We start from the raw sequence: 24,920 nt of genomic DNA on the forward strand, positions 1-24,920 counted from the left end.
TAAGTAACTGCTGAATGTAACCAGGGGAATTAGATGAGGGAACATGACAGTATAATGGACTCGGGGACAAAAAGATGGAGTAATTGCATTGTTGCCATCCCTTTGTTATACAGAAGGAAGTTATCGCAGCTCAGTGAGCTGAAATATAGCACTGCCAACCGTAAAGTTTGTTCATGTAGCTAATTTTCTACAGAGCAGTGAAAACTTAAGAGAGATCACTGAGCGGTCCTAGAGCATCATTTCATTACAAGGAAGATAATAAATCTCAGTGAAGTGTCCATGGAATTAAAGTATGTTTTATTGCCTTTGAGGTTGAAGTAAGTCCTTTGGAAAATGCCATTCAAGTGGTTGAAAACAAAAACCAGGAGCTGAGAACGCTGATAAGCCAGTACCAGCATAAACAAATGCATGGGAACATTAATCTTCTCAGCATGTGTCTGAACGGAGTGATTGATGCAGCGGTTAATGGTGGAATTGCACGATACCAGGAGGTAAGTCTGGCTTTGCTTCTTGATTTAGTACCGTCTTTTTTCAGTTTCCTTTCCATTTCTGTTTCAAAGACAGCGTGACCTAATAAGATAAGAAATTTTCATGCACGTTATCTAAATACGAGGCGATACCCCTGCTTGGTTATTTTGCATCAGTGCTGGCATAGCCACACGTCAATGGGAGGATCCAAATGTGGAGTTGGGAATCTCACACTGAAGCAGGTACAATTATGGGTTTCTCAAGACTGAAACTTGGCTTGCCCAAGTAATCAGGAAAGCTGCTAATTCATGCTACCTCAAGCAATTATCTCTGCTAGCCTAGTTTCAGACTCACTGTAGCCCTGGAGTAATGTTCTGTGCGGTATGTTATCAGCATCATCTTTAGCAAGCGGTTACTTAAGGTCTGCATTGCAAAAGATAAGTGTAGGGTGAGACACTTAAAAGAAGCAGCAGTGGTCAGGGGGGTGGAATGTCTTCTCTGCAGAGCTGTGAAGACAACTCCCATCATCCTTTCAATAGTTACCATTTTACTCACTTAATTCCTTTAACTTGAGGTAGTTATATGAAGGGAACTGTATCAAATTCAAGTAACTGGCTGATACAAGACTCAGTGCTATTGCTCACCGCTGTCACGGGGGGAAATCTGATCAGATTTGTGACTGAACAGAATCCTCTAGGTTGCTGAAACCATGCTGTAGCTTTACACGAGCCCCAGAGTGCTAAAAACGATAACGTTGCTGCTCAGTATATTTAGTTATATTCAGTTAGCTCAGTATATTTAGTTTTCCTAGGGTGTCTGGACCATTTCCTCTCATCCTCTGACACCAAGGTATGATGAAGTATCTCCCAGTATTTTTCTTTTCTTTTTTCTTCCCCCTACAGGCCTTTTTCGATAAAGATTATATCACAAAGCACCCTGGCGACGCAGAGAAGATCACACAGCTCAAGGAACTCATGCAGGAACAGGTACTGATTTTCAGATGCAGAAGAACATTGCTGCAGTGTCTGGATTCATCAGCAGTCAGTCTACACTTCGCAGATCCAACTGACTCGCTCAGAAGCCACGAGTTCTAGAGCAGGAGATCTAAAGTACATTTAAACAAAAAATAGTAGGGGAGGTGGCCAAGGAATTAATGAACAAGCCATTTGCCCTATGGGAGGTGAGGGGAGGTGAAGCTCAGCTAACAGTACATGAGTTTTGTTGTCTGCATTTATGATCCAATAGACACCTTGCTACATATCAAGCCTGCTGTTCAATTTTGGAATTTTGAATTATGCCTTCCCAGTAAATTTCAAAGATAATCAGTCAGGCCAGCCCAGGTCAGACTTGAGATTAACCTGACAGAGCTGCAAAGGAAAACTTAATGCCTATTTATATTATCTGCAGTTGTATTTTTCCTTAGTGGCTCCATGAAGCATCTTGGTAGATAAAGTTAACTGGGTGAAATCAGAAATTTGTATCTATCTTAACTGAAAGTTTGGCAAGATATACCCTGTCAAACGACGTGTCCAAGTCTGAATAGAGCCACTGGGCCTGTTCCTTCAACAAATCACTTAGCTGCATTTCAGATTTCCCATCTGTAAAATGCAGATAATGCTTATCTCCCTTCAATCCTCAAGAGTGTGTTTGAAGATTAATTAGTTATTATTTGTAGAGCCTTTGGATCATGTAGGGAATTCTATACATTGCAAGCCTGCTATCACTACTGTTTTCTTTCATCTGAGAGCCTATATAATCTCATCTAATCACTAATATTATATGTTTGACCTTTGAAAAAGCGACCTCTAAAAATAAATAATGAGCAACAGAAGGAGTGACAATAAGTGCCACACTGCTGCTTTTCAGCTCAATTAACAGAAACTCCTTTTAGAAATCTCTCTTGGCATCTTTGACCCTGACTCTGACACTGAGGGGAAGGAATTTTCTTTGTCTCAATGAATTATCTGTGAGAGAGAATCAATCTGGTAATTTTTTACAGTTATCTCTTAACAAAGTAATCCAACGTGACATAGGCGTACGTGTCTCACAGTTAAAGTGCTTGCTGAAGTAATACAAAGCTGCCAGGTCTCCTCGGCTTGCTTAATTACCAGCAGTCTGGTAAATGAACAGACTTCCTCATCCCTTAGATGGGAATTATTTGGTTTGTGATGTGCTGCTTTCTTTCTAACAGGTACACGTCTTAGGAGTGGGTCTGGCAGTTCATGAGAAATTCGTCCACCCAGAAATGCGGCCCCTGCATAAGAAACTGATAGACCAGTTCCAGATGATGCGATCCAGTCTGTACCACGTAAGCCAATGGTCCCTTTTCCCACTTGGAAGCATTCAGAGTTATGACTAAACCTCTGTCCATTGCAGGGAGGTGTCTTTTGCCAGTGCAAAAGATCTGGGATGATGCAGCATTCCTTGAACCTACTGGACTGCCAAATTGCCAAAAGAATTCTTGGGTTTTGTGCAAGAAGGCAGCCCTAGGAAGTCTGTTAGCTCAGCTTTAAATCTAAGTTAGAATTTTCAATATTTGTACGTTGTTTTACCACAAGACAACTGTAAAGCTCCATTTTCAATTACTGTCTTGCATAGCAGAAAATGATATAAAACAGAGGAAGAAGGATGAACAGAATGAGTTAGATGTTGAGCTCTTTGAAAGAACTGCCAGGATTTGGCGTAGCGTGGTGTGGATTAGGCCCACCAGAAGTGGTTTTATATTATAGAGTCATAGAATTGTTTGGTTGAAAAAGACCTTTGAGATCATAGAGTCCAACTGTACCTGTCCACTACTGAACCACAGCAGCAGGGATTTCTGCTGGTTCCTTTAGGCATCCGTGGCAGCCAGAGCATCCTGTTCTGGTCTGTAGTTCCTGGATAGCCCATGGAGCTGCCTCCAGAGCGTGGTTCCCACCACCCGTTAATATACCACAAGTAAAAACACTTCCCTCGAAGAACGATTCCGTGTTTCCTGTGTGCTGTGCTTACTTCAGTGTTCTGTGACAGCTGGACCTGAAGAATATCTTTCTATCATATAAAAGAACTATTTGAAATGTGTGTGTTAGCACCTCACTTTCCAACTGGAGTATTTATGCTCTAAGGAGCTAAGCTGGTGAGGGGGCTGGAGAGCAAGAGGAGTGGCTGAGAGAGCTGGGGTTCTTTAGCCTAGGGGAGAGGAGGCTGAGGGGAGACCTCATTGCTCTCTACAACTACCTGAAAGGAGGTTGTGGAGAGGAGGGAGCTGGGCTCTTCTCCCAAGGGACAGGGGACAGGACAAGAGGGAATGGCCTCAAGCTCCACCAGGGGAGGTTCAGACTAGATATCAGAAAGAAATTTTTCACAGAAAGGGTCGTCAGGCACTGGCAGAGGCTGCCCAGGGAAGTGGTTGAGTCCCCGTCCCTGGAGGTGTTCTAAAGACGTATAGACGAGGGGCTCAGGGACACGGTTTTGGGGCAGATAGGAATGGTTGGACTCAATGATCCAAGAGGTCTTTTCCAACTTGGTGATTCTATGATGTACGTTTCTTTTGCAGGAGTTACCTGGTCTGGATAAGCTGAGTCCAGCCTGCTCTGGATCGAGTACACCACGCAGCAATGTGCTGGTTTCACATGGACCCATGAGCCCGGAGAGCTTAAAGCTGGTGCATCGACACAGGTACCGTGTTCTTTCCTCCTGCAATACCCAGAATCTCTGCGCAGTGTTGCATTAGGATTTGAGGATCTAAGCAGCAGGTAGTAGTACTGCAGAAGGATTTTGGGCAGACATGTGTTTCGTCTTCATGCAGTGCTAATAATTCAAGTTTGATTGCAAATTTGAATCAAGAAGTTGAGAAGTCTGGTTTGCAGCAAGTGCTGAGCAGCTCCATGTGTTGTTCCATCGCCTTATTTACTGTAGAGGCAGGAACACACATCTGCCACTCAGATCTCCAGATTCAATCTGACCTTGGAAGTTCCATCTTCTCCTGTTATGCAAGGAGCAAGTAAATGGCTCGTTACATACCACAGAAGGAAAATGTTGTTTCGTGGTTTAGAACTCAACTCAGTTTGTCCCCATTTAAGGATCAAAAAGCGTTCACATCATTTTTTTTAATAATTCTGCTCAAATCAGAACCCAAATATATGAAAAGCTGCCAAGGCGACTTGATCAGAACACCCCAAGATGGCTCAGCCTTCACAGAACCATCTGAGAATTGGATGCTTATTCAAACTGAATACCCATCTATTAAAAACTGAGATATTGGCTGAGGATAAAAATTGGTATTTTCAGGACAAAACAAGTGAGTTTGTATCCAGCCACAACTGCTTATTTGAAAACATACACCACCATGCCAGTATGAAAAACAGTGACAGGAATGTCACTGAAATATGAAATTTTAATTGTTTGCCCGTGCTTATTTCTCTTGGTGATCATGATGTGATGTTAATGTGGCTTCAGACGCTGAAGTTCACCATCCTACATACTATGTTGTCTTACATGTGACCTTACTGTCGCTTCTTTCATATTTACTCGCACTTAGGGATTTGTTTGAGCTTGTTCAGCCTGATTTGCAAAAGTGTTTGACATCTAGAGGTGACCTAAAGCAGCAGCTAACTTGTAGGTACTTACTAGCTTGGAAAAAATGAGGCTTCACAAATCAAAACACAGGTTCAAACAATAATGGTGCCCTTGTTCTGTCTCTGGTTTTATTCCAGCCCACTGAACATGCTTGGTTCAGTCCGACACTCGTCCTCCTCCCTGTCGTCCCACACTTCCAGCGAAACGGGAAACCTGGTGATCCTGACGGACAGTTCTGTGGGGGAGACGGCCGAGGATATGTACCACATGCAGGTACAGCTCCCGCACGGCCAGGAGCAGATGTTCGGAATGGCTCTGGAGGTTTATGCTTAGGAGGAGTAATTCAGCCAGGCTTCCTCCGGGAAGAAATTGCCTGTATTTGTACAGGGAGAGTTGATGCTGTGGTCCAGAGTCGTGCTGCTGCTTTCAGAAAGTGAGATTCGAGGTGGTGTGTAATTTATCTGACCCGTTAACATGCAGTTAGCGTTGTTCTTCCTTTGTGGGAGGGGGAACACGTGCCGCAGTCCTGAGCGCAGATCAGCAGTGGCTTGTGCTGAAGCTGCTTCCTAGACAGAGGCCGCACAGGGGGATCTGAGTCAGGTAAATGCCTCATGCACTGATCCGCTCCGTTTTCTTGCTGACTGCTCTGCCTCCCGCAGCGTGTTTCCCCCAACCCCCGGTTCCGAGGCTCAGTCACCAACATCTGTGTTTTATCCTCACCCCAGGCTAGCCCTTCCACATCAAGCCTGAGCTCTACTCACTCGGCACCGTCCCAGATGATTAACTCTGCCCCTTCCAGTGCTCGAGGTAAGAACGGATGGACCCGAATGGAGGGTTAATTGGAGCTGCAGGCAGTCCCCAAACCTGGCAGCCTCTTGACTTCCTGGTGAAAGCTGTCCTGCACTGTGAATGTTTCTGCAAAGATTATTGCTCAAAAAAAATGGTTTTGATTCTCCAGAAATTGATTTAATTGTTTTTTTTCAGCAGTATTTTGAATATATCACTGATACATGCTGGTTTCAGGCAGTTGAATTTCATAATGATTCTCTCATTGTTCCACCACAGAATTGTGGCGAGCAATCTAGAGGAAAACAAGAATAGTCTTTGTAACAGTGCTTAAAAGAGGGAGGTTGCAAAGACAAAGGCAGAAAAGTAATTTTAGATGTTTAATGAAATTAGGGCACAAAAAAGAACTTGAGGCAGTTTAGCAGAAATGTGTGTCTACAAAAGCGTACAGGCTTTGGTGATTGCTGAAAGATAGGAATTTTAAATACTGGAGTTAAAACGGGGCTTCCCTGCTGGGAAACGCTTCAAGAGAGGGAATATGTAAAACTAGACTCTAGGGGTACTCGAGTTGCCTTTGCTGTTACAGTAGCTGGTCAGGATATTGTTAATCGTTTTCTTCCCAAGCCTCAGAGCTGAAGAGAAACCGCTCCATGCAATCTCCTGTCTTTGGTAACTGCTGCTCAAGTTTATTTTTCCTCTCATTCTGGATTCTCAGTTGCAGGTTCACAAATTCCTACAATTCTTCTCACAGATGTCTCAAGAAGGTACCCAGGATATAATTGGAGAGAGAGGCTGATGGGTCGGTTTTGCCCCTCTTTCCTGTACAAGGGGGACACGGACAGACAGCAAAGAGAGCTGATTTTTTTGCTCAATCTTGCAGTAAATTCTTAGTTGACTGGCTGTTGTTATGGCGCAGACACAGCAAAGGGGTTGGATTGAAGGACTGGGTGGAGTAGAAAGGTGAGAAGTGGACGTCTTCAGTAGAGGCAAATAGCTTCACTGATTACCAAGGGCTGCAAGGAAAATAATGACAATTCAAATAGTAAAGTAACCAGATGAAGCTGGAACCGAATCCAGTGCTATGATGCCAGGAGGACGTCCTTAACTGGATGTGCGTCAGCTGGCATGTGAGCTCTGAATCTTTGGGAGATCTTAGGGAGCTTGGTGGCTCTTTTCCCTTTTAAAAGTGCAGTGCTGGCAGTGACAGGCTGTGACTGTCTGCCTGAGCTTGGTGACTGCACAGCATCACCAGCTTCCCTCCCTGCTGCGTTCTTTGCTGTTGCTTAGAAACCAAAGGGATGAGGATCCGGCTGATGGCTGAGCCAACAGCACCTCCCAGGGATGAGACCCAGGCACAGGAACAGCCACAGGGGAGGAAACTATAAGAGAAGGAATGATTTGGGGTGTATGTTGAACTCTTTTGTTCTGCACGCACTGTCGCGTTGGGGTGGCCCACAAAGCAGCATTTCTGCTTGTCTGGTTTTGGTCAGTTTTAAGGCAGAGAAGCACAGCAGTCAGACACGATGGGATTTCGCTTCTGACGACGTCCCGGATGCTCGCTGTGTTTCACAGCGTGCGAGTCGCTGTTCTGGTTAGTCCCACACCGCTGGCTGGAATGGAGGTGTTTGCAGCGAGAAAAAGCCCTCACATTTAGGCTCCACTCTGGTAATGCAGCTTTGGTTTCCTCCTTGGTGATTCTTTCCTTTTGTTTTGTTTTTGAATTGGGTGAATTTGATGCTCGTGAAAATGAGAGAGCAGTCTCGCTGGCTGGAGGAAGGTACTTCACAGCGTTGTGTGTGCAGCTCTGCCGATGCACCTCTATCCCTTTTTTTTTTGGTATTTATTTATATTTTTTTTAATTTAGTGCTGGTGAAAGGTGCTGGACTGACAACACTGGAGGCTGAAGCCCTCTATTTCCCCACAGAGCAGATACAGTATGGGCGGCAGCCGTGCAAGCTTCCCCACGCTATCCCCTCCAATGTGCCTCATCTCTGTCCTGGAGGGACCACCTCTAGAGGTGAGAGGATAGTTCAGTCACCGTGACCCATCCAACCCTTGGCCTTTCTGCTGAGACTGCCAACAAGGAGACGATAGTCACGATGCTACAAATGGGGGGAAGTAAACAAAGGCCAGTTCTTACAGGCTGCCTAAATTTATGGACCCTGTATCTTTGTCACCTGTGGCTTAACCAGAGCATGGTTAGCAAGGATTTCTAGGTTTCTGTCAGATGTTCAAATGCTTCCCTCATGGATTCAAACATTAATGTAGAGGTGAAAACCCGCTTTCAGGTTATCCGGGTACTTGCACCACCTTCCCTGTGGAACTGCAGAGCCCTTCCTGAAGCACAGCTGCTCGTGCTGCCCTGAGGAGACGGAGCCTTCATAATACTGACCAGTCCCCTAGCGACCACAAGAGCCGTGGCCGTGTGTAGTAAGGATCCAGCAGAAATTAAACCTTATTTCTAATTCTCCACTTCCTAAAAATTACCCTTTCATGAATGTTTTAAGACACCAATGCAAGTGAATGATCAGGCTTGTCCAAAAAAAATAATAAAGTCATCAAACCAGCATTTTAAAAGGACAGTCGTCAGGACAGCAGATGAATGCGTTAACTGTGTCACCGGAGAGCAGGTTAAAGCAGCAAACCTTACCCTAGTCATAATATACACAACTTAAACAAAAGTCTTAAAAGACTTGTAATGGGAGTACAGCCAGAATTATCTGATTCTGTTGCTAACGATACAGACGTTCCCAGTCCCTCCATTTAACTACATTGATTCTGTTTCATTCCTTAAAACTAATACTTGTCACAAGTAGATTAAAGCTTCAGTCATTAAAAAACAGCCTCTGCCTTTGGCACAGGTTTTCTTTCCTCATGAACAGTAGGTACAGTGCTGCACACATCAAGTGTACCAAGCTACAAGCTAGAAGGAATAAGCCCCAAGACACACTGCAGCATTTTACGTGGCCACTGGCTGCTCTAGTAGCTTGTAAAAGCTCTTTTTGATTTTGTTTTTCAAGTTTGGCCAGTCCCGCCCAGGACCCTTGGTGATTGTGCACTGTGTCTGTCCAGAGATGCGACCCCGATCATTAATGAACCTTTAGTGAGAGCCACTCCTCTTGCTGCCCATAACTCAGAGGTGTCAGTGCTTAATTCTGTTTGGATTCCTGTCATTTACAAATTCAGGGGACCCAGCAGCAGAGCTGTTTTCTGCCACCCCCCACAGCACGTGTGGGGTTTTTCAGGTCATGCAATGCCCGGTCTGTGGAAACGTCTCCCCTGTAAACTGCTGACACCTAGAGGTGCTCTGCATCTTGGCTATAAAAGAAGGAGGATGACAAGATAAATAAAAGGGAGGAGTTTACAGTGTAGGCTGGGCTGTGATGTAGTTCTGGGCACGCCTAGAAGTTCAGCATCCTTGCATTTGTCATGCAGAAACAGGACTATCTGTGATGAGTGAGTAAAAGACTCAGCATAAAGTGTTCACGCTGTGTTTTCCAAGCTGATGTTTTACGTAAGAGCGAATACTGTTGTCTAATTATGTTTCTGTTCTATGTCTGGGGAGAAAATGAGTTCGGAACTAGAATGCAGATACTTGGCAGCTGTTGATGGTGGGGGTGTGGGGTGTGGATTAAGGTGGGATCTGCCACCACGGATGGAATCATTGCAATTGTAGGACCTTATCCTGCATTCTGCTGGACACATTGTTCCTTCCACTGTGTGCTGAATATCAGTCCCCAAAACTGCATGTTTGCTTTCGCTGGGGTAAGAGCTGCATTAACCAGCACCCGTGCCTCTGCTCATACGTTGGAGTGCTGTCCAGGTGACGTGTGTGGTTGTGGAAAGTTTGCAGCAGGGGGCATGTATTCCCCGAAAGCCGGCATGGCTCTGTGATGCGCTGTGTGCTGCCATCTGTTAAGTGCGTGTTTGTGACGCAATCAAATAATCAGTGCAAATTAAAGCTCACTCCAGCAGCTTCACAACATCGATTCCTGCCTAGTATTGTGCATCCCCAGGGATGCCTGTGTCTGTAGTGTCAGACTGTAGGAAGACACTGATGGCAATAACTCTGGCAAGGCCATTGCCAGCTGGTGCATATCAGAAGGCAATATTGTTAGGTGGCACTCGTCCTAAAGGACACAAGTCCCAAATAATTCCATGTGCCAGGCAGCTGTTTACATTAAATACCCAAATATCTTAAGTGACAGCTGCACAGATAACTAATTGTTCAGTCACGCATATTCCTACTGTGTAGCTGAGCACTGGTAAACATCCCGTTGTCATTAAGTGCCTCGGTATGTAACACGCTCAGGAGTAGCCAAACATCACCCAGCGGCGTTATAAGCAAAAAGCCACCTACATTTACAGAAAATTCTGTTAATTATTGGAGTTTTTATGCTTTAACAACGAGGAAGCTAACCCACGTTTCGCCCACTAAACGGCACCACCTCAGATATTCTCTACCAGAACTGAGGATGTAGCTTCCTGCTTTAACTGAATGGTCTGTCTCCAGCTTTTATCCGTTTCCTCCACATTCAGAGCTAAAATGCACAATTTTACAGCATTTTTGTAACCTCACAAGAGTTTCTGGGGCGAGGGAGCAGTAGGTGCCGTGCAGCTCAGCCACAGCTGCCCAGGGTGTGTTTCTATTAAGAGGAGGCACTCTGCACTGTCCAGCCAGGGAGGCAGAGCTGGTTCGTACCATACCTGGTACATCTCGCAGGGTAGAGAACACACCCGCTGCAATCCCCCCTCATGCTCTGTACCTGGCCAACACTCAGCTGCTTAGTGGGCTCGGCACCGTGTTTTCTTGAGTCCTGTAAGCTCGTCCGTCTGAACAAATTGCAAAGGAGGACTGAGATCCCCGGGCATGCAGAGACATGGCTGTTGTTTGTCACGTGTACGTGATTGTTCTCACTTGTTTACAGGCTCTCCCTCTCTACCAGATAAGTACCGCCACTCTCGGGAGATGATGATGTTACTGCCAGCCCACCGGGACCGGCCCAGCAGCGCCATGTATCCCGCAGCCATCATGGAAAATGGACAGGTACCAGGTGTCACTTCTTTTACGTCAGTTCAACCACCTGAAACTGGGACCGTTTTTACTGTCCTTGCCTTCCCTTTTTATTTTTGGAAAGCAAAACAACTTACCTGGGATGATTTTCAGAGGCAATGCAGAACATTTCATGCTAACTGGTCCCTAGAGCCACCCGCTTTCCTAGCCAAGTGATCCAAACGGTAACGACTGTTAAACCTGCAGATATGGGCTGTGGAAACGGACTCTTCATCCTGTGAGCCCCGGTCCACCGCAAGCACTCACACTGTTTTAAGTACCCATTCTAGAATCACTGCCACCCTGCAGTTGAGCCTCAAAACTGATTGTGAAGAGCTTTATGGTGATTTCCAGAGGGATCAAAAACCACAAGAGGCTGAAACAATATCCTTAGGCAGGGTCTCTAACCAATCTGTGCCTGTATCTGCTCCCTCCTCTGGACAGACTGAAAGATGCAGGCTGTGCCGACATGGGAGCGCTTCTATCTGGCCTGGCAGGCACTTCTGGAGTCTCCGGAGTGAGCCCATCTCGGAGCGGGCACACTTAGTTCTGGAGACACAGCATCAAGTTCCCATGAGTTTTAGTTAAACCTCCTTTGCTTAAAAAAAGTAAACGGCCTCAGGTTCTGCACCAGCTGCTCTGTGACATCTTTGTTTTTTTGCTTTTCTGTGCTTTCTTCTCCTGTAGCCTCCAAATTTCCAGCGCGCCTTGATGCAGCAAATGATCGGACCGTGCAAACCTTGCAGTGATCCCAACCTGTCTGTGGCTGAGAAAGGTACTCTTCTTCCTACTTAGCATGCATGGTAAAATATTCAAAAATATTATTACTCTGGTCCTGCTACAGCGAGTAACCAACGGGCTGCTGCATTTCCTGGCAGAGTGCATTCTCTCGCATTTGTTTAATTAACAGTTTAATTAACTGGGCCTTGTGCCAACCTGTAGTCATTTCGGATCATTCACAGAAGGGTGGAGTTATGCAAACCTCTCTATTTCAGAAAGCCTTCTGCGTTTAGCATTTTGTTATTGAAATGAATCCTGCAGCCTTCCTCAAGGAACCCCCCAAGGCAGCAGACAAGGAGTTACCTGAGCAAGGAGGGCACCGTTTGGGCTGTGTGTGTCATCATGAGCTGTGCTGCTGTTTTCAGTGTGCATTTAGTGTTCAAAATATTAACGTTTCTTGTAATCCCTCTCTGAGGTGTTTGTTTGCATTTATCAGTAGGAACGTATGCTTTTTTAACTCACTGCTTGGCAAAAAGAAAGGCAGAGCCCCCTGCAGAAAAAACATGAAAGAAGAGAGAGAGGGAGTTTGTTGTAAGAGAAAAGGAGCAGCTTGTGAAAGGGGAGCCGTGCACATAACGATGGGCTCAACAAATGGTCTGACAGGCAGCAGGAGCAGGCAAAATTCATGAGCCAAAATCTGAGATGAGGAGGCTGCCTAAGCGAGCAAGTTGTGTGTGTGGCTAGGACAAATGGTATCTTAGAAGAATTTTTTTAAGGCCAGGAAAAAACATCGAAGTTCTCTATGCCAACCTACACAATGCATTCCATTCAACTTCGGTGTTTCAGGAGCTGTGCCTGAACTAAACTGTGCCCAACACTGATTTTGTTTTAAAATTTCTAATAAATCAGAATACAACAAGGTGAGAGCCTTGCAGAGCAGCCCAGATTGAGACCGAAAGCCAGTGCACGGTTCTGAACCAATGGCAGAACGAGGACTTGATGACAATAACGAATGATGACACCAGAGTAAAGAGCAGGGTGTGAGGGATCAAGAGCTCCATCCTGGAGCTGAACGCATCACCGAGATGAGATCTTTATACTGAACAGGAGAAGGATCTGGAGGAGGAAGGGAGATAAATATTTATTGTCTGTCTAGGAAAAACACTTGAAATTTTGTGGGCCCTATTGTGCAAGAGTGTAGGATGCTGCATGAAAAGGAGGGGACTAAAGGCAGGATCCCCTCCAGACCCCCAGGGGAGCTGTGGAAGATCCAGATGATGTTCAGGACTTGCTCTTAGGGGATGGTGTGACAGGAATCCCAACCCTTCAGCATAAATGCAGTCACAGGCTTTTTTTGTAGCCCTTAGACCCACATCATTCTTTGTGAGTCAGGATGCCATCTGCCTCAGGCTTTGTTAACAGCTGTGTGCGGGGAATTCACTCATCCCCTTCCGTGCCGTGGCAGAAGCTCTGCTCAGTAATTCTCATTGACAGCACGGTGACATCAGTCGCCCGGAGCAGAACAGTTCAAAGGCAGCTTCCCTGCTAATTAAACTTGGCGACTAAGCCAGTGAACACGCTTGTGGGAAGAGAGATGGGCTAGGACAGAGCACTGGGAGCTCCCTGGGGAGGTTCCTCCCTGGAGCGTTTTGGATAAAACACTGGCCTTAACAGGTAGCAGCCGACCTTGAAAATCATCTCACCTCAGGATGCTTTCCAGCACTCCTAAATACTCCAAAGGCCATGAACAAGGGAGCACCAAGAAAGCATACACTTCTTATTCACGTTCTTCTACTGCATCTTAGTGTCTAAAAAACCAAAGCAACCAACACAGCAATCATTTTACAGGCCAGGGAAACCAGATTTTGTTCTGTCCTTTCCGCCTGATGCTGGAGAGCTCAGCCTAGCTGGCATCATTCTGCATCTTGTCCCTCTGATTTAGTCTCCTGACACCGATCACAGTTGTGTGCGTCGGAGCTGGCCGGGGTGAGGGTGAGATGGGGTGCTCAGAAAATTCACCTGAGGCCACTTTGCCTGCATTGAGATGCAGCCCCTGGCTTGAGCTTGTTCTCTGTCAAGATCCTTCCTTTCTTCTTTGTGCACCTTTCTCTGTTTGAGGGCGTTTCTTTAAAAACGTTTACTTTTGTATTTTTAGGGGTTTCCTTTAGTCTGTCACTTTGTTACCTTTGTTACTTTAGGGAATTTTAGGTCTTGGGGAGCCTGCATTCATGCTACTGAAGACACAAAAGAAATCTTTCAAAGTCATTTTAGAAAAGAAAGGCACCAAAAATGCCTGCAGGCTTTTTTAATTAAGGAGAAACCCTCCTCAGATGTCAAACTCCATGCGTATTTCTCCAGGCTGTCATTTTCCAAACTGAAGATGGAAAAGGCTGGGTTTATCTCAGTTTGCTTTGGTAGGCTCACTGAATTTGTTTGTTTTCCTCTTTTCTTTGCTTCTCTGAAGAAATCACTTATCTCTTTTTAAATAAACACGCACTGCATGTCTGTCTGCTCAGAAGGAGTCAAGTCTTGCAGAGCATGTGGAAGAAAGGAAGGTGCATCTTAATAATGTTTAAGGTTGACGGAATTCTCTAGATCTTGAAAACAGTTCCTATTAGAAAGAAGCAGCTTTTATTTCTAGGAAAAAACAAAGTCACAAAGATCACACTCTCTCCAATCAACAAAGGTTTGATCTCTTCAGGTGACTTTCTAATGCCAGGAGCCCAAACTGCCCTCCTCAAATGTTTTGTCATCACAATTTTTTATCAGCTCTGCAGCTTAGTCGATTGGGGCTTTGAAGTTGCAATTTCTTTTGTAACGGATTGAGGTGTAATTTCCCTCGTGTCCATTAGTCGGTCTTCACTTGGCCACCATAATGCAGCAACGAGCTTTCCTGGCTTTCAAGAGGGTTCTGCCATGCGTACCCTTCTCCTCTGTCATCCCTTACCACCAAGCAGAGCAGCTCACGCTCAGGTCGAGCTACCATTCCATCGGTGAGATTTCATTTTGACTTGGTCTCTGGTTTGCCAAATAAAACCCTGGCAGAGCTGTACTAGCTGTACAGGTTTGCTAGAGACAAGCTGCGGGGGCCGCAGAGGGGAAACAGGCAGACTAACGCTGTGACCACTTAACTCTCGCTTCCTTAACAAAGCAGCCGTTAACCCTAACACACCGTAGAGTAGATGCTGTCTCTGTACTCCTTCAACCCTGCCGCTCCTCAGGTCGCTAGGCCCTCTCTTCACTGCTGAAGAACACACCAGAAAGCCAATCCTGGCCCCCATGCTCCCTGTTCTGTTATCCAAGTTAAATCTGTTTCAATCCTTCAGCTGTGCCAGCAGCGCCCAGCAGCTGGAGCCTAGACAGCGGAACCAGAGAGGCGCTGCCCTTCCTGTCTGCCCACGCTGGGAGCATCTTGGCCCCACCAGTACCTCCCCGAAGCCTGCCCCATGGTAAGGAAACGCCCAGCAGGCCCACAGTCACGCACAGAGAAATCTAGACCACCTGAAAGCTGACCTCTAGCCTTTTTTTCTTCCCTATAAAAACAACTGGAAACAGAACTCCAAAGTCTTTCCTGGTCTACTAGGTTAGCACTGGACAAAGATCTCAATTTTTTCCCCCCGAATCTTCAAATTTTTTACAGTCCTTATGGTAATACGGAATTTGTGTGTGTTTTGGGACAAGAATTAGGTGTGTGAGTGTTGAAGCTTGACCTGGCTTCTTGCCACCGACCATCGTCAAGCAGTAACGTAAGGTTATCAAGCTATTAAATGAAACTTCAGATGTTTGTTGGTTATGAACCTGTTGCCTTGTCATGAGACCCTTGGTGATAGGGTGGGTGGAAATCCTTCACTGCACGTCTCGTTAGCGTTTTGTGATGTGACAGGCACAACCCACGTTGTCTCTCAGAAAAGAAGCCTTAGGTTGGAGCGGAGTTACCAGCAGCTGGAGCCGATCCTGGCCTTACAGAGTCTAAATATCCAGCTGTCTTGCTGCAGTGAGGCAGCGTGAGTCTGTGTTTCTGATTGTTGTCTCATTCCAGGACACTACTCGCTGCACTTCGATGCCTTCCATCACCAGCTCAGCGATGCTCCTCCGGCACTGCCTGCACGAACATTGCGCAAGGTAAAAAGGAAGAGGCAGGAAAGCAGGGAGGGATGTAGAAGGAAAATAATAGGCTCCTGAAGGATCCCCCCTCAAGCAGCTCTTGGGTACAGAAACACTGGTTTTAACTGACAGATGAGAAAATCCATGGAAAGCTTATAACTTATTCCAGAGCTGGTATCAGTAGAAATAACTTGGGTGTAGGCCCTTCCACTTCCCTTCTCTGCATCATGTTCTGTGATGCCAGCAGAGATGCTTCCACGCCAGCCAGGGGAGAGCACGTGTGCAACAATGATCACTGATGTTTTGAGCACACATGGGAGTGCCCCACAGTTAACATCACTGCCGAAAGCTGTAGCGGGGAACATCACACAAGATGCGGTGTTGCCTTCTTTGTCAATTCTAACCTGGTTTTGTTTTTCTCCAAACAGTCCCCTCTTCATCCTATCCCGGCCTCACCCACCAGTCCGCAGTCTGGTCTCGATGGAAGCAACTCCACTTTATCCGGCAGTGCCAGCAGTGGCGTCTCTTCCTTGAGCGAGAGTAACTTTGGACATTCATCTGAACCACCTCCTCGCACAGACACCATGGATTCTGTCCCCAGCCAGGCCTGGAACACTGATGAAGACCTAGAGACACCCTACCTCCCCGTCAGGTACAGCCTCTCTGAGCCTGATGTCCTAGAGTCACTCAAATCCCAGCCGTGCCGAAGCCACTCTGCTCCGTCTGGAGTCATTCCTCAGGACACCATGGACCCTCCCGCTCTGCCCCCCAAACCTTACCACACCCGGCTGCCGAACATGGAGAACGAGGAGGGGATGATCATTGAAGACGATGACAAGCACCGCCCGTTGCATCGGAAAGCGTCCCAGCCCGTGAGCGGAGGAAAGGAGGAGCAGGCCAGGGTAGCGTGGGAGCACGGCATCGGCGAGCAGTAGGGACAACTCCTGGTAAGCAGCTTGCGTCATCCCAGGTCTGACTGCGAAGGAGAGAGACAAGGACTCGGAGGACAGCAAACCGATTTTCTACTGCCGCAAGTTTGTGTCCAGAGCCCACAAAAGCAATTGGGCCAGCATGACAGGTTGCTGCTTTCCTCTTTAATTTCTTTTTACACCTTTCCGTTATGTTTTTTAACTTTCTGCGCAGTGGATGGTTTATTCCTTCTGCACTTTCTTACCCGCATCATCTGGGACTTGCAGAAGCTGAACCATAGGATTTTAAGCGGAGAAGGAAAAGGGGAGCAGAACGTGGCAGGCTGATTTTGGAACTGCTTTCCTCCCACTTCCGAGACGCACACGAGTAGAAGCAGTTGCACTAGGGATTTACTTCTCTGCTGTACAGGTGTGAAAGCTCATTGCTGAAATCAGGGATTCTATGAACTGTCAGGCTGGAAGGTGCATGAGCTGCAGGCAGTGGAAAGATGGCAATTTAAGAAGAAATTGGCTCTTTTGAGAGCGGGTTTGTACATATCTGTGCAGTGATCTCCCTGCATTGGTTCATAGGTGCTGAGGCAATCTAACCAGTGCTAATGCACTGATTCCCAAGATATCATTCCCAACAAACTCTGCCTCCTTTGTTTTTTATGTACTGTTTGATTTCTTAGATTTTGCTTTCACTGGCGAAACCGACCTGCTTTCTCATTGGAATCATGCCGTTCATCTCTGCCGCGGGATGAGAGGGGTTAGTAACCACTGGAGCTGCGATGTACTTGTAGGCCTTTCCCGTGCCCAGCTTTGGGCAGGCTGTTGACACCAGCATTTCTATTCCAGTTTAAAAAAACCCATAACCACCACACTCAATTTGAGTTTCTCGCGCCACAGCTGGTTGAGGACCCAGAAAAGGTGGCATCATATCCAACAATCTTCGCCTCAGGGCTGAACATCACAATTCTCACTGACGTCCATTACCCGGGAGCTGAGATTCATTCCCTGTTAACACACTGTCCTCTGCCCCTCCCCACACCTCACTGCGCCTGGTGTGCAGACGGCATCGCCATCCCTCACAGGAGACACAACGCACCAAAAGGCAAGAAATGCCCAGTGTATAGTGCGCACCCTAGAGCCGGGGATCTTAAAGGCAACCTGTAAAGAAGAAATGTTTGTTTCCTCTTTTGCTTCTTTAGAAAGTATAAAGAAGCTTTAGGAGCTGCTTCCTCTCTCTTCTGGAAGGTTCATTTCTTTTCTCCTAAGGCAGCAATACAATCAACCTCCCCCCCACACACACACCGTTTGTTACTGACCTGCTCCAGAAAGGGCTGAAGAACCTTTTAAAGAAAAAAGAAACCCAAACCCCAGAAAAAGAACTATGCAGCCGTCAAGACAGTACGAGCTTCTTAATCACTATTTGCTTAGTTCAGTACATGACAAACCAAGAGAAATTTCTGTGGGTAACAGAGCCATGATCTGGTCTTTGAACAGAACAGTAAGAAATCTTTTATTCCAGTTTTCAGTATATTTCAAGGAACTTGAGAGAGTATCAAATAGTCCCTGTTTTTAGCTGACCACGCAGCGTTCCTCCTCCAGCCACACCCTCCTCACAGCCCCTTCTCCTGCAGACGGCAAAGCACACGCGAGGGGAGGCAACGGAGCCCCCTCTTTCTCACCACTGGAGAATCTGAAGCACATTGATGAGAGACTTACCTCCACCCTATCAATTAGTGTCAGAAACAGGAAGAACACTCAACTTTCCTACCCAATTCTTGCCTAAGCCACTCAGTTTCTGCTACAAACAGCATAAAGAAGCAAAAAAGGATACTGGCACTCTTTTACAGGTCCCCTTTAGCACTACCTCTGAAATAGCGACTGGGCAGAGTACGTCGCTGCTGAAGCTCCTGGATCTGTGCAGAGCCTGGACTTGGCAGTTGTGTGAAGGGGATTTTAAGAAGATTTGTTTATTTTCTTTCTCAAACTCCAGTCCATGCAAAACCACTACGTTATAGATTTGTTTCTTAAATGGCCCATTTGGCTGGAACAAGTGTCTCTCTTGCTTCCTCTATTTTGCTATTAACACAGGCTGCTTGTAATCATTATATCCTTCACAATTAAGACAATGGTAATAAAACCTGGCGTATAGCGGACGTTTCGTATCTAGCAGGAAGGAGAGTTTTCCGCCACTGGGACAGTCCTGCATGTTCGTGACCCAATGGCTCTCTGGTAAAGAACACTAATACGGAAGCTCAACTCAAAGTTACGGTTTTGGTAAAGGTAAGTCCAGGTAATTCCTTACAAATGAGCGAAATATTTTCACATCTGCTATTCTCCAGTCAGACTGAGATTCTTCAGTCGAAGAAGGTTTTTAAGAGAACTAAGTATTCGAGTCCATCTCCCGTGTCCCTTGGGGTTTTTTTTGGCAGGAAGATTGAAAGTGATGTGGTGACTTTACTGAGCATCCTTACTGCAATGAACAGCAGCTATTAATAAAGCTTTGGAAAAGCAAGAATGCAACTAACCTGGGTCCAAGTCCCAGTCAGCTGGAGAAGCTCCGGAGCTCTAGTTCTCCTCCTCGGGTACAAGAGCAACGAGTCCATGCGGGGAGTCTGGCGTCACCATCTGTTCGTAGGAGTTGGAAGATCAGTCACACAAAGGACACAAATACCCAGGTGACGGCAGGGCCACACAGGGAAGAACTGAACAGATCACTGAATTTACCAGATTTAAGCCTCTCTGGAGTTAAATTTCTGTTCCAATACATACTGAGTATTCTGTCTCCCTTTTCAGTGCTTGCCTTAGATGGGGCAGAAGACACGAACACTAGCGTTAAGATTTTGTGACCATTACAACTAACACTTCTTTAGGGTGGGTGTCTCAGAGCAGAGTGCAACTCCAAACTCTGTCCTGGAGGAGACGGAAGCAACAGCCACTGTTGCGCTGGCCCAGCAGGATTTGAAGAGTCCCCCTATAAACCACAGCAGTGGGATGATTTGAACAGGACCTCGTCATCTATACCTAACTCCAATTCCAACCTACTATGTACTTGCCTTCACTGGGTTTTCTTTGCGTAACGAACCAGCGTGTGTGTTCCTGAGAAAAGGGTTGGAATTCTGCTGCCAGTCCCTCCCTGGGTGGTGCACACGCTGGCCTCATCCTAAACAAAATTGAGAGGTAATTACAGGAGTAGACCAAAAACAATTAAAACAATTTCTCCGAATACTATAATTTTTTTCCACTGGTTGGTTTTATTCCTGGGTGCGATCAAAGATGCTGTTCTGTCTTTTCCTCTGTTTGCTTTTTAGCTTATTACCCTTCTCTAGGTGAGGGATATTGCGTTATCCCTTCTGGGGGAGAATCGGCCAAACCTGGGGAGGTGGGAGAGAGCAAGAGCCTTTGGGAAACAAATTATGGGATAGTTAAAATTTCCTCTGATCACGCTTCTTTGTAAATACTCTCATTTGAATGCTGTGTATTTGTACAGGAAATTGAGCAAAAAATGTATAGATCGTGCTGTCTGACTGGTATTCTGCCCTGTAAATGTGTTTTTAACCTCTGGCATTCTGTGCTTATTTAAAAAAAAAAAAAAAGGCAAAAACCTCTAACCACTTCTCTTTTGTGTATTCATGTTTAAAATACAATGAAAACAGCTATCCTATCTATAATGGAAATCAAATTTAAAAGGAAAAAAATAATTTGTACAAGTGTCCTACAGGTACTTCATTGTATATATTGTGATAGCATGTTTCCAGAACCGACAACTAAGTGGTGTGAATTTTAGATGTAAATATCTGCCGTTCGTTTGGGGTTTCCTTCCTGCGCCCCTTCACCCGACTGCTGTGATGTGGAATTAAAGATTAATACCCGATATTCAAACGGTCCAGCTGTCCCTTCATTGCGGTCCTCAGGAGTGGGGAAAAGGGGTGGCAACCAAAAGGACCCTGTGGCTAGTGGGGGGCAAGGGAACGGCTTCCAAAGAGCACTTAGCAGTAAAATACAACAAGCAGCTGGTGGGGGCGCAGGCTGCCCAGCCCCCTTTTCACTGAGTACACACACATACAAACGCTGAGAAGAGAGGAACTGGAGCGAGGGCTGCAAAATGCATCTTAAATACCCAAAGATGTTTCCACCAGGGATTCCCAGCCCCCCCGAGCTTCCCAGCCCAAGGAACAATCCTGCTTACGCTGAACGAGCCCTCGCCCAGGCAGCCAACAGCCCAGAGGAGAGAAATGGGGGGAGAGCTTGGGCAGGGGGCACGCAAAGGACAGGGGAGAGGGCTTGGAAGCTGCAAGAGGGGAGACTGGGATGAGAGCTCAGGGAGAAATGTTCTCATGGGGAGGGGGGAGCCCAGGCCCCATTGCCCAGAGCAGTGCTGGCTGCCCCATTGTGCAGGGGGTGAGACTGAAGGGGCTGGGAGGCAGAAAAAAAGAAAAAATTAAATATAATGAAAAAAAGCAAAATGCAAAAATAAAAATAAAAAAATACTAAAGCAATAAAAGTGAGAAAAAAGGAAAATATATGAAATACTTAAAATTGCAAAAAGTACAATAAAAATTTAAAATGTGAAAGAAATACAAATAAAAATGTGAAGAATGCGACAAATGCAAAGAATATGAAATAAAACAAAAATGTGGAAAAAAATGAAATATTAAAATATGAAGAAAGCAAAGAATGCCAAGAATGCAAAGAATGCAAAATGAAAAAACAAAAATGAGAAAAAATGAAATTAAAAATAAAAATGTGAAGAATGAGAAAAATGTGAAGAATGCAAAAATAAAAATAAAATGAAATTAAAAAATGCAAAGAATGCAAAAAGAAATATGTGAAAATGAGAAATGCAAAGAACGCAAAGAATGCAAAAAGAAAAATGTGAAAAATGAAAAAAATGCAAAGAATGCAAAAAGAAAAATGACAAAAAATGAAAAAGAAAAATGCAAAAAATGCGAAGAACAAAAATGCAGAAAAAATGAAATGAAAAGTAAAAATGTGAGGAATGCGAAGAATGCAAAGAATGAAAAATGCAAAATGAAAAACAAAAATGAGAAAAAAATAAATGAAAAATTAAAATGCAAAAAATTCGAAGAATGCAAAAAATGCGAAGAATGAAAAATGAAAAAACAACTGAAAATAAAATGAAAAATAAAAATAAAAAAAATGCGAAGAATGTGAAAAGAAAAATAAAAATGCAAAGAATGAGAAGAATGCGAAGAATACAAAAATGTGAAAACAAAAATGTGGAAAAAATGAAATGAAAAATTAAAATACGAAGAATGCAAAGAATGCAAAAAGAAAAAACAAAAATGAGAAAAAATGAAATTAAAAATAAAAATGCGAAAAATGTGAAGAATGAGAAAAATGTGAGGAATGCGAAAAGAAAAAAATGAAATTAAAAAATGCGAAAAATGGGAAAATGCAAAATATGCAAAGAATGCAAAAAGAAAAATGTGAAAAATGCAAAGAATGCGAAGAATGCAAAAAGAAAAATGAGAAAAAATTAAAAAGAAAAATGCCAAAAATGCGGAAAAAATGAAATGAAAAATAAAAATGTGAGGAATGCGAAGAATGCGAAAAATGTGAAGAATGCAAAGAATGAAAAATGCAAAATGAAAAACAAAAATGAGAAAAAAAATGAAAAATTAAAATGCGAAGAATGCAAAAAATGTGAAGAATGAAAAATGAAAAAACAAAACTGAAAAAAATGAAATGAAAAATAAAAATGCAAAAAATGCGTATGCGAAAAATGTGAAAAATTCGAAGAATGCAAAAAGAAAAATGCAAAGAACAAGAGAAATGCGAAAAATGCAAAAAATGTGAAAACAAAAATGCAGAAAAAAATTAAATTAAAAAGGCAAAGAATGCATAGACTGCAAAATGAAAAAAAAAATGTGAAAAAATTAAATGAAAAATTAAAATGCGAAGAATGCAAAGGATCCGCAAGAGTGTGCCACTGTTAGTCCCCCCCCAGGCCCGTGTGGGCTCTGGAATCCCCCCTCACACACACAAGGAGGATCTGGAGCCTTTGGGCGGGCGCAGAGGAGGCTGCGAGCTGGGCATGTTCAGCCCAGAGAAGAGAAGGCTCTGAGACCCGATAGGGATACACATAAACTGGAGAGCGGCAGAGTTAGACTGGGCAGGAGGAATTTTTTCACGCTGAGGGTGGGGAGGCCCTGGCCCAGCTGCCCAGAGCAGGGGTGGCTGCCCCATCCCTGGAGGGGTTCGAGGCCAGGTTGGATGGGGCTTGGAGCCCCTGATCCAGTGGGAGGTGTCTCTGCCCATGGCAGGGGTGGGACTGGATGGGCTTTGAGGTCCCTTCAAACTCAAAACTATTCTATGATTCTAAAACTCGCACGACTTCTACCATGGCTTTGCTCCGGGCAGGTGCTCAATTGCCTCCTTAATTTTTCTGTGCCAAGAGAACCCCCCACACCGAGACGAGACACTATCAGCAGGTGTGTGCTCTTTCCCCAGCTGGTCTACACGGGCCCTTGGAGATGGTGAAGTGGCCCTCCCAGGAGGTGTTTCAAGAAGCCAGGAGCAAGCTGCCATTCACAGTTTGTAGAGGCACAAACTCAGCTCTGAGCTGCCCCACCTCACTGAATTCAGACCTTCTAACTCACAGGCTGCAATAGACACAGCCTCACCTTTGAGCTACCCTACCTCCAATCCAGAGCTCAAACTCGCAGGCTGTACAGGAAAAACCTCCCTTCCCAGCTGCGCCACCTAAAAAACTCAGGGCTCATCCCTCACAGGTGGTACACGTAACTTCAGCTTTGAGCTGCCCCACCTAAAAGAGTTCACAGCTTCTAACTCACAGCCTGTAGAGGCAGCACATCACTTTTAGGCTGCCCCCTCTCAGATCCAGGGCTCTAACTCCCAGGCTGTACAGGAATAACCTTAGCCCTGACCTGCCCCACCTCAAAAAGCTCGGGGCTCAACTCCCAGGCTGTACAGGTAAAACTTCACTTTTAATGTCTCACCTCAATGAGTTCAGGGCTCATCGCTCACAGGCTGTATGTCTCTGAGCTGCCCCACCTCAAAAAGTTTAGAGCTTTTAACATGCAGGCTGTACAGGAATAACCTCACCTTTGAGCCATCCTACCCCCAGCTGAAGGCTCAAACTCACAGGCTGTAGAGGCAGCACCTCAGCTTTGAGAACTCAATGGGTTCAGAGCTCACAACTTGCAGGCTGTAACAGGCAAAACCTCACCACTGAGCTGACCCGCCTAAAAAACTTCGGGCTCAACTCCCAGGCTGTACAGGTAAAACCTCACTTTTAAGCTGTGTCACCTCAATGAGTTCAGGGCTCATCGCTCACAGGCTGCACAGGCACAACTTCACTTTTGAGCTGGCTCACCTCAAATCCAGGGCTCAAACTCACTGGCTGTACAGGATAAAACCCCACTTTTAGGCTGCCCCGCCTAAAAAACTCACAGCTCATCACTCACAGGTGGTACGGGTAACTTCAGCTTTGAGCTGCCCCACCTAAAAGAGTTCACAGCTTCTAACTCACAGCCTGTAGAGGCAGCAGCTCAGCTTTGAGCTGCTCCAACTCAACGGGTCCAGAGCTCACAACTCGCAGGCTGTAACAGGCAAAACCTCACCTTTGAGCTGCCCCACCTCAAACACTTCGGGCTCAGCTCCGAGGCTGTACAGTAAAACCTCACTTTTAAGCTTCAATGAGTTCAGGGCTCATTCCTTGCAGGCTGCACAGGCACAACCTCATTTTTGAGCTGCCCTACCTCAAATCCAGGGCTCAAACTCACTGGTTGTACAGGAAAAACCTCACTTTTAAGCTTCAATGAGTTCAGGGCTCATCCCTTGCAGGCTGCACAGGCAAAACCTCACTTTTGAGCTGCCCTACCTCAAATCCAGGGCTCAAACTCACTGGCTGTACAGGAGAAACCTCACTTTTGAGCTGCCCTACCTCAAATCCAGGGCTCAAACTCACTGGCTGTACAGGAGAAACCTCACTTTTGAGCTGCCCTACCTCAAGTCCAGGGCTCAAACTCACTGGCTGTACAGGAGAAACCTCACTTTTGAGCTGCCTCGCCTAAAAAACTCTGGGCTCAACTCACAGGCCGTACAGGTAGAACCTCAGCTCCGAGCTGCCCCACCTCAGAGCTCACAACTCCCAGGCACAGCCTCACCTTTGAGCTCTCCCCGCTCCAATTCAAGGCTCGGACTGTTCAGGGATGACCCCTCAGCGCCTCGAGCGGCCCCGCCTCGTGCCTCCCTCGGGTGCGAGGATCCTCCCGCTGCAAGATGGCGCCCGCGCGAGGACGCTTCGCCCTGAAGAAAAATGGCGGCGG

The 24,920-nt window shown here is 45.7% G+C and overlaps 1 protein-coding gene and 1 long non-coding RNA gene across 15 annotated transcripts in view; one reads left to right on the forward strand and one right to left on the reverse strand.

Moving 5' to 3' along the window:
• Nucleotides 1-20,487, forward strand: part of DOCK3 (dedicator of cytokinesis 3) — a 152,878-nt gene extending 132,391 nt beyond the window's left edge. For 5 of the 13 annotated variants that reach the window (XM_069865810.1, XM_069865812.1, XM_069865813.1 and 2 more), the window contains 12 exons: nt 312-491; nt 1,371-1,454; nt 2,660-2,776; nt 4,004-4,125; nt 5,163-5,298; nt 5,751-5,832; nt 7,676-7,828; nt 10,740-10,858; nt 11,552-11,639; nt 14,911-15,033; nt 15,624-15,706; nt 16,117-20,487. In XM_069865810.1, the coding sequence (XP_069721911.1) occupies nt 312-491; nt 1,371-1,454; nt 2,660-2,776; nt 4,004-4,125; nt 5,163-5,298; nt 5,751-5,832; nt 7,676-7,828; nt 10,740-10,858; nt 11,552-11,639; nt 14,911-15,033; nt 15,624-15,706; nt 16,117-16,623 (1,794 nt within the window). In that variant the 3' untranslated portion in view covers nt 16,624-20,487. The remainder of the gene's footprint in view (nt 1-311; nt 492-1,370; nt 1,455-2,659; nt 2,777-4,003; nt 4,126-5,162; nt 5,299-5,750; nt 5,833-7,675; nt 7,829-10,739; nt 10,859-11,551; nt 11,640-14,910; nt 15,034-15,623; nt 15,707-16,116) is intronic. The other 8 variants (XM_069865822.1, XM_069865823.1, XM_069865811.1 and 5 more) reach the window with 7 other exon arrangements.
• Nucleotides 455-24,893, reverse strand: LOC138725211 (uncharacterized). 2 transcript variants are annotated; one of them, XR_011338199.1, is made up of 3 exons: nt 24,759-24,893; nt 19,134-19,233; nt 455-570 (listed from the first exon to the last, which is right to left on the reverse strand). It is a non-coding gene; the product is annotated as an uncharacterized lncRNA (long non-coding RNA). The 2 variants fall into 2 exon arrangements; XR_011338198.1 differs by lacking the exon at nt 24,759-24,893 and adding an exon at nt 19,662-19,752.
• Nucleotides 24,894-24,920: the final 27 nt, after the last annotated feature.

This window comes from Phaenicophaeus curvirostris, chromosome 11 (genome assembly GCF_032191515.1).
Source record: "Phaenicophaeus curvirostris isolate KB17595 chromosome 11, BPBGC_Pcur_1.0, whole genome shotgun sequence".
Classification (NCBI taxonomy): Eukaryota; Metazoa; Chordata; class Aves; order Cuculiformes; family Cuculidae; genus Phaenicophaeus; species Phaenicophaeus curvirostris.